At 39.7% G+C, this 14,848-nt stretch overlaps 1 protein-coding gene across 5 annotated transcripts in view; it reads right to left on the reverse strand.

Annotated features, from left to right (window-relative positions):
- Positions 1 to 5,917: 5,917 nt before the first annotated feature.
- The window catches only part of CDK18 (cyclin dependent kinase 18), a 70,305-nt gene continuing 61,374 nt past the window's right edge, over positions 5,918 to 14,848 (reverse strand). For all 5 annotated transcript variants that reach the window (XM_072137511.1, XM_072137510.1, XM_072137508.1 and 2 more), the window contains exons 9-16: positions 12,460 to 12,583; positions 10,723 to 10,843; positions 8,580 to 8,677; positions 7,906 to 8,011; positions 7,561 to 7,603; positions 7,214 to 7,304; positions 7,058 to 7,135; positions 5,918 to 6,036 (exon numbers count right to left, since the gene is read on the reverse strand). In XM_072137511.1, coding sequence (XP_071993612.1) covers positions 6,002 to 6,036; positions 7,058 to 7,135; positions 7,214 to 7,304; positions 7,561 to 7,603; positions 7,906 to 8,011; positions 8,580 to 8,677; positions 10,723 to 10,843; positions 12,460 to 12,583 — 696 coding nt within the window. In that variant the 3' untranslated portion in view covers positions 5,918 to 6,001. The remainder of the gene's footprint in view (positions 6,037 to 7,057; positions 7,136 to 7,213; positions 7,305 to 7,560; positions 7,604 to 7,905; positions 8,012 to 8,579; positions 8,678 to 10,722; positions 10,844 to 12,459; positions 12,584 to 14,848) is intronic.

Below are 14,848 nucleotides of genomic sequence, written 5' to 3' on the forward strand. Positions count from 1 at the left end.
CATCATAAGCTCCTATTACATTTAGGGAATTTATGATCATGGGGGTTGATTACAGGGGGTCCTTCTATTTCTGGCAGGCTGAAGGATTTCAAGTTTTCCTGAACTATCATATGCTGCATAGGTATTCAGGAATGGACCATTTGGCAAGCCATCCCAGGGGTCTCCAAGAAATAAATGCAATATAGAACATTGATTTGTGTTGGGTCTTCCAAGATTGCTCATAGAATGGGTGACCCTGGAAGTCCTAATTTGAATACAACATTGCAGGAGGATTTGCTGATCACATATGAGCAGATATATAACCCATGTTCTATGCATTCTATATTTTAGGAATATGGAATAAATGCGTTTAATGGGGGAACGACATAAAATCTTTTAAAGGTATTTATTGTAAAAAATGAAAAAAGGAAAGATCTATTAAACTGGATGTGGCCGTTTTCTGTCCTACTTTGCACTAGAAAGAATGTTTTTTGAGCTTGCACATGTAAGAAGTGTCTGCGCCAGTTTTGTGTCCCGGCCAGGGCCGGATTAAAGGAGGGGCTCCCGGGGCTCGAGCCCCGGGGCCCCCACCACTTTCACTTTTAAAGGGCCCCCACCAGTTTCCGACTGAGGCTGGCAGGTTATATACTACAGGAGCTGAAAGGCTATATACGGAGGCTGGCAGGCTGTATGACACAGGGGCTGGCTAGATACTTCCTAAAACATTGTTGGAAGGGCCCCCACCAGTTTGCGCCCAGGGGCCCTTACCAGTTTGCGCCCAGGGGCCCCCACCACCCTTGATCCGGCCCTGGTCCCGGCTGCACTGTGCCGAGAAGATAGAAAAAAAATGTGCAACTTAAGGGGCATATTAGTGCTTAGTCGGAATTTGTGACACAGTTATTACAGCATTTAGACAGAATTGTGTCGCACATTGTATGTTAAAGGTGCACCTAAAAAAAATGGTGCACACTTTCAGAGCAGTGCAGTGTGCGGCAGGCATTTAAAAACCGTGCATTAGTATTCAATCATCTGGTGGACCTTGAACACATATGTAGTGCCTCACTATTGAGAAATCTGGACCAATATGTGTAATAAGGAAGTACTTACATGTAATGACATATAAGATAACTTATCATATGTCCATGACACAAAATGCAAATACACTTTGCTAATAGGATTGGATTTGGGATGTTGGAGCAAACATGATGCTTACTTGCCTGTAAGGAAGGAACATGGACCTATAAGTTTATATTAGGAACGATCATACTGTACAATATTCCTATAATATTTCTCCAATAAAGGGGTTGGCTACAAGACCCTAATAGGGTCAAACATACAGGGGGAGATGTATCAATCTGTTTACACAAGAAAAATGAAGTAATATGTACCTGGAATCCTGTGCACCACATTTATTGAAGGTTTAAGGAAATTTTTAGGAAGTTTTCATAGTCGTCCAAAATAGGGGCATTACCTCAGTTAAAAAGGGGCATGGCCTGGTAGTAAATAACCTGTGCACCAGAAAATGTAATATTGCGATGCAGCAAACTAGACTAATTAATAGGAAGTGCAAAGTACGACACACCACTGCTCCAGATTGATCATCCTGCAGTAGATGCAATGATTAATCTGGCAGAGCAGAGTATTTTCTAGTTGTACTCTGCACTTTTCTAAAGACCGACACATTAATACATCTCCCCCATAGTACTTACCCTAGTGAAGTTTGTGCAAAGCCTCCAAGCAACACTTGGCTCACCCCTTCAACCACGGGCCCGAGAGTAGTTATGATGGAGGAAATGTGAAGACATTAAAGTCTGCATGTCCCCCTCCATTCGCCTGAGTCCTGCTGCCTGTGGGTCACATGACTTTCTGTGAGATCCCGTGTCCTGCTGCCTTCCTGCGAATGGAGGGGGAAATGCAGACATCACTATCTGCACACTCCCTTTGTCATAACCACCCTCATAGTAGTGGTTGGAGAAGCTTGCCAAGGACGTCCTCCCCTCCAACGACTGATATAAGATTGGTTATCCTAGAGGGGATTTGCATACAGTTATGACTGCTGCTGACGGGTCTCGTGACCCACCGGCTTTACGCCAACTTTACCAGGATAAATACTATATATATGACTGTACAGTATTCGGGTCCTGTACCCTGGTAAAATATTTTAATGGTGTCCAACTGCTTTAAAGCTGAACGCAATTCAGGTAACAATGGACTTGCTGTAGGCAGCCACCAGGAATTTAAATGATCTGACCTCCTGCCATAAACCAGAGTCTGCAGAGTTTGAAAAGCTCCTCTTTAGGAAGCTACTACTGTTGGCTGTAAATATCTGAACAGCCACAGTCCTATATAATGACTTTTGCTTAGAATCTATCAGGCTTGTTTTGTAACCCTTGCAATCATTTCCTTATATTGATGTTTATCATCATTTTTCTATTTTTATCTCTTTACTGCTGGGAGACATTATATCCCACTTGTTCTTTGAAGATTTATTGGTATATTTATTTGAAAAGGAAGAAGTATTCCACTTAATATTCTGTACTGTCCCATATTTATGACTGGTGCTCCAGATACTTCTTCTTTTATGTAGAATAGAATTATTATACACACTGATAAATGAGCCTCATATAGTGATGGCCTATTTGCAGAGATTTTCCCATCGGATCTTTTAGACAAAAAACTAAACCAGTGTCTGTAAAATATTCAACTCTAATAATAAAACTTTAAATATATATTTTAAATCTTTAGATAAACTTTATCGAAACATCGAGACAATAAAATAGGTTACAGCACAGAGGCTGTGTAGTTATATAGGGGATTCACATACACACATCCAAACACACACGCACACATCTGCCTCTGCACAGACAAATATATTTTATACATCAGGCTATGCAATATTTCTATCTTTCAGGCACAAATCTGGAGGAACATCATAAAATAGTGCTGGACTCCCTGTATATTTTCTACTTATTTTTTAAGGACCAGTGGCATATATCAATTGACCAATAATGGGAATAAAAATTACTAATTTGTGTGCTCACCGCACTGAGACTGGGTGTCATAGACCTCTATGGGGCTCATGGTCTCGCTGCAGATACCGTTGTGTGGGATGAAGTCATCTTTCTGACACGTTTCTGCAATGGCTATTGATTACAGCACAGAGCGATATTCTGTCAACTTTCAATTACAAACAGGTACTTGGTTGGGTATAGGAATTGGGATTCCAGCTTCTTTACCTCTACCAAACAGATTTTAATGTAGCTGATTCATGATGAAGAATTATAAGAGAACCCTATTCCTTGCTATTGAACCCTTGTTCAATAAGACACTGTGGTCCCCTGGGTAGGAAATTATGTTGCCTACCACGGGTTTATGTGATTTAGCGAACAATACTGGAAAAAACTAAACGAATCAACATTTTAGACACAATGCTCATCCCCAGTTATTCAAAAGTTTGCTCAGCATGCAGACCAAAAGAGCAAGGAATCTAGAACACGTACAAGTGTTTCTAGAAAGTGCAAAGCTCAGGTGGGAAGCATAATAGAAAGTGCTACATGAAGAGGCGACTCCCTGAACATTGAATCAAATGAAATGAAATGATGCCCCTCTTTAACAATAGGACAGCTGCTGTAAGAATGTATATGTATGCATGTATACGTACGTATGGAATGTTCACAAATAGGAAGTGGATATTCTATTAAATAAAGCATCCATTAGGCTTTGTTCACACATCCACTACATTGCATTTTAGTGGGTTTTTATTTCTTTTTGATGAATATCATAGTCTGCTCACAGGTTTCCTCCCTCTAAAAATTTATAATTTGGGTAACCCCATTACTAATCCAGGAGAAGGTCAAGGAATTAAGAAGACTCCCCCATCCACCTCTGCAGACATTGATGCTCCACTCAGGGGTTCTGGGAAATAATATGTTTTCCAGGAGGGGATAAGAAAAACATTTCATTTTGTCTACCTTGTAAGGAAGCCCCCTATAACAGTGACATGGGTATCTTCCTAACCTTGGCTATCCCAATGTAAGCCAATGGAACTAGGATCTGTTATAAAGGAAAAACATAAGCAAAAAACACCCCATCAGGATCTATCTGTGTATCTGACTAGCTGAATCTAAAGGATACAATATAACCCACTGATAATGTGAAGAATAAAGCCCAGCACATATGCTGAGTATACAGAGACTGCAATCAGTTAGTATCCGTGAAATATCATATGAGCTCATATGAAATTACGTACAAATCTTTTTCTGACGTGATGTAAACACCACAAAGATTATGTTTATTCTGGTCTCTGTAGGCCATTTAGAGGGTAAGACTGTGGTTTCCAGTTTATCCATATTACAGATAACATTTTGTAATGGGGTCTATGAGGTAGAGTCCTTTTCAATTTATTTGCATTTGTAATGTTTGTATATCCTGTTCTCCCATAGAACAAATATTACATTTGCAGTTCACCGAGTCATTTCAAGAGATTCTGAAATGTTATGTAACCTAAGATCAAGTACACTAAATGGAAGAGTTGCAGGGGCCCTGTGTAGGTGTACTGGGACATGTAGGTATTCAACCACTAGAAAAAGTTTATGGTGTGTCAAAGAATCTCTGTCTTGTAGGTAGATATTGGAACTGGAATGTACAGGAATGTAAGAGTGTAGATACTTGTGTGGTATGAATTTCTACAAGTATGTGTAAATTCGTCATGTATAATCAGTGCAAACAATTACAAATACATCTTTTTCACTACCTATATTTCCATGGGCTTAGCTAGTAATACAGACCTATACCACATAATATACATGGACTTTGCTGAACTACTAGTGCTTCTTTGGAATTGCATATATATTATACTTTATAACTTATTTGATTTTAGTCTTTTTCGGAGGCTTCAGTAGGAGATTTAAAGGGGTTGACCAATTTCAATAAATAATTGATATTGTTTGTTAAATGAAAAGTTATACAATTTTCCAATAGACTTTCTGTATTAATTTTTCATGGTTTTTCAGATCTCTGCTTACTGTACTGCTATAGAAAACTTCTGTGTCCATGGTCTTGTGATGGACATGCAGGTGTCTCACAGAAAGTAATCAGAGGCGTGTGATACTAATGGCTTGTGTACCTGCATGTCCATCACAAGACCATGGCCAGATTTCTATCCACTGGAAGTAAACATAGAAGCTTTCTATAGCAAGACAGCAAGCAGAGATGTAGAAAATGGTGAGGAATACAGAAAGTATATAAAGTATAACAGTTCCTTATACAAACCATACCAATTATTTGCTGAAAGTGGACAACCCCTTTAATCTTTTAAAATCCACAAGACACAAAGCCCACTAATGTCAGTGGGATCTCTTGGTTTCTGTTGAAGTCTCTTTTGTCACTCCTCCATACCTTTCTCAACGAGAACAAAAAAGAAATAATCGCCAATGTGAATATAGCCTCCGCTTGCTTTTATATTGAAAAGTACAATTTTTGTGGTCGTACTGTTTTTGCTGTAAACTTTATACCTATATATGTTCTAAAAAGTTGTAAAAGAGACACAGATGCTTTTTCCAGTGGCTACGAACATGAAGGTAGGTTGTGACTGTAGTTTATCAAGATGTAGAGATTGAATACACCCAGATAATATGCAGTGCCCATCCTGGAATGTAATATATTACCACTTACACTTGGAGCATACATACATGTTCTTATCCATGTACTCCTGCATACAGTAGGTGAACCAATACCTGTAAAATAACTCCTGCAGTAAAAATAATAGAAACAAATCCACCTGGACTTTCTGGAAACTTATCAGGTAATTCTATCCTTCACAAAGGGCTATGGTGCTGGTGGGATCCATAAGAGTACTAATATTTTACATGTCCTTGTACCCAGCATCGATACCAACATAATAGTACATTTGGCACAAGACTCACTGCAGACTAGTAAGTTAATGTTAATACTTATAGCTTTTTATTACTGCAGTAGTCTCTGGCAGTGGAGAATGGAGTTTATCCTGTGTGCAAGACTTGCTTTAAAATATACTCTGTCGTCTGCTCTTTCCACGACCTGCAAAAAAAATTCACATTTAATAGCTATCACATCAGGTAGTCAGCAGGTAAAAAAGTTTATTCCTATATGCCATTAATGTGCAAAAGATTCATATCTTCTCTAGAACCCACGCCTTTATAGATCTCATGAGTTAATGCAGGTACATTATATTGGATTTAATGCTGATTATTCTGTGGACACATATTATTGCCTATGAATAGCTTAAAGGGATTTCCCCAATATTAAAATATTGATGATCTATCTCTTAGGAAGGGGGTGATTCACCTCACTAACCTGCTATTGATGACTTAGTCTAAGGAGAGGTCAAGAATATCTATATTCCAGAAAACCCCTTTACTGTCCAGTATATAAGATACATTTTTAAACACCCTTTAGGGAATTCTGAATGATCCCATTTTTCACTATTATCAATTTCTCGCCACAAGTGTTATAAAGACAGCTTACTCAGATGGGCTTTTCAGCCCTCTATTACATAGGACTATCGATGGGAAAACCCTGCAATCAGCTTATGGTCATGGAACCTGTCTAAATATTGTGCATGTTCAAGATCATTATTAAAGTTTTTTTTCCACGGAACAAGTTTGGCCCTATCCACAGGATAGCACCTAAGTTGACGATTGGTGGGGTTCTCAGTGATGAGACCACCGTAGATCACGAAGCAACGATGTAACCCTGTTGGCACTCCCCAAGATAAGCAGAGCAGCTGGTCGCGCACAGCCGGGCTACCCCATTCATCTCTATCGAGCTGACGGAGATTGCCGAGTGCTGTACTTGACAATCTCCGAGGGGTCCATGGTGGTACATCACACCCCCCCCCCCGCCGTTCTCTAGATCTGTGGGGGTCTCATCATTTAGACCTATCCTATGGATAATGCCGAACTTGTTTTGTGGGAAACCCCTTTAAGACACATGTATGATCTATAAACCTATAGTAAAGTGGTGTGTTGCTGAGCATACCATGTAGAAATGTTATGTATTCATTAATAGTTTTGAAACAAATCTTGAGAAAAATGGATACCTGTCTGGTGGAAGATGGAGCCACGGTGACCAGGATCTTTCTGAAGTTGTATTTCCTTTAGAGTAAAGACTGAGGTATCTAAAAAGAGGTCAATTGTTATAATATTATGGATGATATATTATGACACGGATAACGTTGCACACATAATCCACTTACTGTCTGTAAGTGTAAACACTCTCTCTCCAAGGGTGTTGAAATATGGGTGTCGTAGAGCAGCATCTGCGGATATCCGCTTCTTATCCTCATACTGGAAGGCATCAAACAGATCATTTATTTTACAAGCAGAGAGAAATAGGAGGGGAACAAAACAAACTTCAGCCAAGTCAAATGGATTTTATTGACTTTCCTACGGCAGTTCTGCCATGTTAGACTTGGGACACATGGGGTGTAATTGTTGCGAATCAGACCCGCAGAAAAAACCCATTTACACGTTTAGACAGAAACCTGGTTATTATTGTTGTATTACATTGTTACATTGTATTATTTCAATTATGTTTTCTTACCAACAAGAGGCCATACAACAATTCAATCCCATCAGAATCCAATCTGAAAAGAGACACAGCCATTAAAAGTAATCAATAAAAATTGAATACATTTCAAATGCCTTGACGTTAACAAAATGTTGGGTATTATTACTGTAACTGGACTGTCAGGAATTTAACTTGAGTAGGTGCAGAGGGTGAGATAGCATTTAGGCAGATAAGGAGTTTCTTCTCTATATGAAGGGACTAGTACCATAAAACAATAACTTAACTTCATATTTTAACATTGACGAACTTCCTATGGTCATTTCACCAACTCAACTCAATATATAACTATATTGTTATGTCCTATATATAACTCCTTACCTAGGTGTGTGGCTTTTCAGGGGTTGTGCACGATATTGTGGGAAACCATAAGCCCTAAACTCTTTATTGGAAGATATACCAGGCCACGTCTCTTCTGTGGGAGTTCCTGGAGAAAACAGTATATATAAAAGTATTATATATTGTAGATGAGTAAAGAATGACAAAATATTCAACGGCACCATTCCATATGTTTGGATGCACAACTCCTGGACTTGATAAATTCTCAAGAAATATAAACAACGAAAAATGGTATCACACCACATACCATTTTGCTACAATTTTTGATGTTTTTACTATAGATAAGTAGATATAAAAGAAAATTCATGAGCATATATATCCAAGGAAAGAGCAGCAAAATCCAAAATATTGGGGGAAATGAGATGAAAATGTATTCCATGGGCAGTTTTATATGGCAAGTAGTATACACATGGCGGCTACAGCATCTACTAGCATCATGGATGAAAGGATTTTATAATCAGCATGTAACATGCATACAGAAAGAAACAAGATTTGAGGATCTTTGAGGGTCCAGCTACTGGGACCATAATAAATAATAAAAAAAAAGTTCTTAGTTGTAGGTCAAGGAAAATAGAAAAAAAAAATTCCAATAAATTCCCCCCCATGTGTTTTGTAGTGTGAGAGAATAGCCCCTGTGTTCACCCAGTGCAACTTACCAAGAAACCTAAAGATTAAATGCAGTTCTTCCTTCACTGTAGAACCAGGAAACATGGGTCGTCCAGTGGACATTTCATACAATATGCAACCAACTCCCCTACAAAATATAAAATAATCTTTTAGAAATCCTCCTTGCAGGTCTTTCATTGCGCTTTTATAGCTTCATTTTATATATAGCTTCATTTTCATAAAGGGGGCAGCAGCGTACCTTGACTCTACTGGGCACCAGTGCAACATCTGTATCAGGCCTTCAACTAACATGTATTGTTAAATGTACTAGTCTTTCATAAGCGAAGAGCTTGGGTGCGACAATACCATCTGCAGCACCTCAAGTTATGCCCTAGAAATAGGAAGATATACTATGCAAAATTGTAATAAAAATTATGAAAACTGACCTGCTTTTCTGTGCCTCATGTTATTATGTTTATGGCCCCCTGAATGAGAACAGGAGGGGGTCTAAAACACACAAAGGTGTACGGCTTTGTAAAATTGGGTGTTGGATTAAATAAGAAAGGGTGTACCATGAGTTCTAACAATATGCATCAAAAAGTGCTAAGAAAGACAAATAACAGGCAATATCAACTCTTAGACTAAAGAGAACCTACCACCATGAATCTACCTATAAAGGTAGATCGGGTGGTAGGTGGATGTAAGGGACGTGAGGATAGCTCTTTTTAGAGCTAATCCTCACGTCACCGCTAACTTTTGGTACACTCTATTGACCTAATATGTAAATTTCGTTATGCGGCTACTGGGGCGTGGAGTAGCCGGCACGAGGCTACACAGCGCGGCTACTCCACGCCCCAGTAGCCACATTACTCCTCCTACCCTGTTGTGTGCGGCGTGCAGCTCCTCGTAGCATGCGCAGTAGCTCCGGCCTCGGAGCTGGGACTGCTCAGCCGTCGGCCTCGGCCCCATCATGACGGACGAGGGCGCGCAGCTATGAGGAGCTGTGTGCCGCACGCAACAGGGTAAGAGGAGTAATGTGGCTACTGGGGCGAGGAGTAGCCGCGCTGTGTAGCCTCGTGCCGGCTACTCCACGCCCCAGTAACCGCATAATGAAATTTACATTTCGTTACATCTACCTTTATAGGTAGATTCGTGGTGGTAGGTTCTCTTTAGTCTAAGAGTTGATATTGCCTGTTATTAGTCTTCAGCCACTGACAATTCTCATGCATTATACAGGTAGTCGGTCAGGACCCAAAAGCCTCCTAAGCAAAAAAAGGTCTTTTAATCTCCATGAAACATACATAAGTAAGCCTGTGGTGCTTGCAGGTTTAGACTCATATTTAAACTTAATGCACATTTCAGCTACTGCAGGTTTAAACCCTTATTTACACTTAAAGGGGTATTCCCATCAGGGCATTTACATTTAATTGAATTCATTTGCCATATATAAACATTTCTTTAATTGGATGTTATTACAAATAATGTTCCTGTGTGAAGATAATTTCTCAGAAACGTAGTCATGTTGTCCCTTAGAAACGGGATCTGCTTCCTCGGATACGACCACCTCACATTTTGGCAGCAATGGCCAGATATGCGCTATTGAGCTCTGTCTGACCCCCTAGATTCAGCGATCATTACTGCAGGACGGCTGTGGGTTATGCAGTAACTCCCGGACATTTCATATACAAAAACCTTTTGTTTCTTTGTGCAATCCCTCCAGCAGAGGTGGCCGTATTCGAGGAAGCCATCTCATTTCTAAGGGACAATACGGCAACATTTATGAGAAATTATCTTCACACAGGAACATTTTTTTAATAACATCCAATTGAAGAAATGTTTACATATGGCAAATGAATTCAATTAAATGTAAATGCCCAGATGGGAATACCCCTTTAATGCAAATTTTAGCTACTGCTTAAAGACAACATCAAATCATAAAATGAATAAAACTTCCTCACAAACCTCATTATCTGAGGCACTACAACCAGCTTGATCTATTGTCCCCCTCCACATATATTTCACTGATGGCATATACTAAAGAAAAAGCCTTTGGTTAAAATCCCTATAAAATCTTTTTCACAATATAATAAAGGAAAATTTGCTAAAAGTAAAAATTGATGAAAAACAATTGATGATATTTTAAATGCAAAATATCAGCGAAAAAAGAAAGGGTTTGTATATTCTGTCACTCACCACATGTCTATAGGTGTACTATACTCTGTAGATCCCAGCAAAACATCTGGTGGTCGGTACCATAGTGTCACCACTTCATTGGAGTATGTTTTGGTTGGGACAGATTTAGCTCTGGCAAGACCTTAATATAAAAATAGTTATAAATGTATTAATTATATTGTCGCATATATGTCACATCAACAGGCAAGAATTGTAAATGAGAGCGGTTTACTATGCTCTGATCAACGAATAGCTCACAAGCATATTCATTCACACAAACAACGTTTAATAACTATTGGGGCTGTTCACACCTCGGCTATTATTTTACGTCACTAAAACAACATATTGGAAATCTAACAAATGTGTAAAAATGTTTATTGATTTAATTGGACTTTTAATGGGTTCCATAGGGTTATAATGAGGAAAAGCAACTCTCTATTAAGCTATTAAGGTAGATACGGTGGCAGGCTCCTCTCATAAATATCATCATCCCTTTAGGACTAATCCTTCAGTGTCTGCTAAGTTTTAAAATGTTTTATTACCCTAATATGCAAATATGTGAAAGAGGCTACTGAGGCGTGGAGTAGCAGGAGCTAAAGTTACAAGGCGTGGCTACTCCACACCCCAGTAGCCTCCTTCAATCCCCCTACTAGATCTGGAACCGTGCCAGTAACCAGCAAAAATATCCCCCAAAGCTCTTAACACTCAGCTGCAAATGGGACTTAAAGGGGTATTCCCATTTGGCATATTAATGTTATGGTTTGTACAATAAAAAGTTGTACAACTTTACAATATATTTTATGTATCAATTCTTCACTGTTTTCTAGATTTCTGCTTGCAGTCAATTAGTAGGAAGCCTCTATGTTTACTTACAATGGACAGAAACCTGACCATGGTCACACAGGTGCGCGGCTCGTTAGTACCATAGAGAGTAATCAGAGCTGTGTGATATAACAAGCCGGGCACATGTCTGACCATGGTCATATTTCTGTCCACTGGAACTAAACATAGAAACTAAACATAGAATGACAGCAAGCAGAGATCTCGGAAATCATGAGGATTTGATACAGAAAGTATATTGGAAACTTGAATAACTTTTCATTATACAAAAAATAACATTTATTTGCTGAAATGGGAACACCCCTTTAACTTTGCTGATGGCGGAGGAAGCCCATAGGCAAGATGCACTGCACAGGAGAGCAGAGGGGAGACTTCACTGAAGAGGATATCTGTGAGTTACATACTGGCTCCCATCCAGCCAGAAGTTCTAGATAAACTACAAGCGCCAATGAAGTGGTACAGAAAATGTACCTGTATACAGGTGGCAATGCCAAGCACCATTACGGACTCCATGTGTGGCTTGCAAGCAAAGACAAAAGCGAATGCCCCCAGAACTGGAAACTGTTCCACTGTGTGTATCGTCCCTGGAGGACGACCTATCCGGGGTGATGGCCCTAACAGCTGTCAATCACACACTATCACTGGACCATTCCCTAACTACACAAACACCAGGGACAGGTAAGCGCCCCTAACAGGCTATTACAAAATACCTGAATTATGCAGAACACATTATGAGAGCTTACAGAAAGAGAAGGTAAGCTCTCCACAGAACACAGACATGACATCCTGACGCACATTTCACGCTGACTTTCACCAGTAATGGTCTGGGCTACATATTGGTTAGCTCCCGCTAATACATAAAATTGATCATCTCGGATCATGCCTCAATAACAGTAACAATAGCTGGAAATTACACACCAAAGTCTGCCAGCTTCAGCTCTCCCTTCTCGTTGATTAACAGATTCTGTGGCTTGAGGTCTCTATGTAGGATCTTTCTACGATGACAGTAGGACAGGCCACGAAGCAGCTGAAACATGAAAATCTAAAGGAATAAAGAAAAATGAATGAAGAAATAAAATACACATATATATATTATGCTTATGTGTGGTACATGGAGAACTCATGACATAAATTCTGGTGCTTGTGACAGACCAGGAAGGGAATGGTATCCAATGAGCACAACTGATCTAAAATGTGACAAAACCTTGGGGCAATGAATGAAAAATATTGTAAATCGGGTATACAGTAGATCGTACTGGAGTACAACACTTACATTAATTTTTAATGTTGTCACCATATTGGAGAATTGGTTGTTACAGTACTGTTCATCTTTCCATATTTGACCAGCAGATGGCAATGTAAGTCTGGTTATATGGACATTTATACAATAGGGTAAATTTATCTTAGTTAGGTCTACTTACACCTTATATTTGCTGGTTTCACAATCGTCTCAGCTGCCGATTTGGGAAAACTTTTTTGTGACATTCGTCAGCCTACTCAACCTTTCACTTAAAGGGAACCTGTCATCAGAAGCCCCTTTTTCTGGCTCCCCCATGTTCCCATAGAGCAGTGATGGCGAACCTTTTGGAGACCGAGTGCCCAAGCTACAACCAAAACCCACTTATATGACGCAAAGTGCCAACATGACAATTTAAGCAGTAACTTATTGGAACCTGCTGTATCACAGGTTTTAATTGTATTGGCGTCCTGAGTTCACCAATACAACTGAAAGATGATGGAGAAATTTGGATTGTAGCTTCCCACCAGGGTCCCCTGAAGAGGAAGGATCAGGTAACCCAGAGCAGGAGCTCCAACAATAATCCATCTCTATCCACACCTTCTTGCTCCCCTGTAGTCCTGGTGCCCAAGGATGTTGCTTTAAAATAGCACAGAGCTTGGCACGTCCTGGGCTGTATTGGATCACAGTGGAAAGCCTTGAGTCCTATCTGGCAAACTCTAAATTGGGGTGAAGGCCTGGGTGCCCACAGAAAGAGCTCCGAGTGGCTTCTTCCGGCGCCTTGCCGGCGAAACCCTGGGTCGGACGGATAGAAAGCTAGCCTCCTGTTATGGGAATTTGTGATATGCGCATTTTTAATGGATTTTTGTGAGTATGATGAATTGGAATAAATTTGAACCTTATTGGAACGTACCACACCATCTGCCTGCATATTTTCTTCCAGTTACAATACAATTAAAAGAGGAGAATGAGAGTGCGATGGTGCTAGTCTGAATGGTGACATACTTTCAGCAGGAGAAATTGAAGATTGGTGCTGTTCATCGAAGTTTTAAGATAAAATAAGAGGGAGAAGAAGAATCCTTGGAGCTCCGGTCATAGTGAAAATACTTTTCTCTATTTTTGTGGACTTTTTCAAAGACTGTGTGGACCGGTCTTATACCGTGAGTAGCTCCTTAAGGGGCAAACTGTGCACCACGAACAACTGTGTTTTTGTGTTTCATCTAACTTATCTTTCTTTTGAAAAAAAACTGATTAAATATAAAATCTCTTTGACAATGTATAAAGTATTTGCTATGGGGACATGGGTAAACTAGAAAAATGCCTATTTATTTAAGCCTATTAGGCCTGATTGTTCTATATGTGCTGGACACATTTATGAAGTGCGACTTTTTGAAAAGTCGCAATTAAGGTGCAAATTCAATCCAGTTCCCTTCTAACGTAGGAAACCTTTAAAATTAGTTATGTGACTTTTGTGTGACTTTTTACCAAAAGTCTCAAATCCAATTGCAAAAATTAATCATCTCATATGCCACATGCTGTCTAAGCCACAATAATAAATCTGACATACAAAGAGTTCCTAAGTCAGCCTAAAAAACGAATTCAGAGGAAACATCTTGTTTTCAAAAAAAATCTTTACCACATAGGTGTTTAAAGGAAACCTACCAGCATGAATCTAGATCCAGTGGCATGTTCCTCTAATCCAGTGATGGCTAACCTATGGCACTGGTGCCAGAAGTGGCACTCAGAGCCCTTTCTGTGGGCACTCAGGCCATCACCAGAGATGAGTCCAGGTATCTTCCTGCAGGCCCAGACAGCCAAGGACTTGCTGTGCACAGAACTATTGTAAAGTGACAGCTCTACCTGGGACTATTTTCTGCCTTATTGGTGTCCTCAGGTGCTGGTATCAATGAAAACTGTGACAGAGAAGGGAGTATAAATCACAAATAAATTTCTGTGTTGGCACTTTGCGATAAATAAGCGGGTCTATGTTGTAGTTTGGGCACTCGGCCTCTAAAAGGTTTGCCATCACTGCTCTAATCTATAGTAGGATAGCCTTTTTAAGGACTAATC

This window comes from Engystomops pustulosus, chromosome 2, assembly GCF_040894005.1.
Source record: "Engystomops pustulosus chromosome 2, aEngPut4.maternal, whole genome shotgun sequence".
NCBI lineage: Eukaryota > Metazoa > Chordata > Amphibia > Anura > Leptodactylidae > Engystomops > Engystomops pustulosus.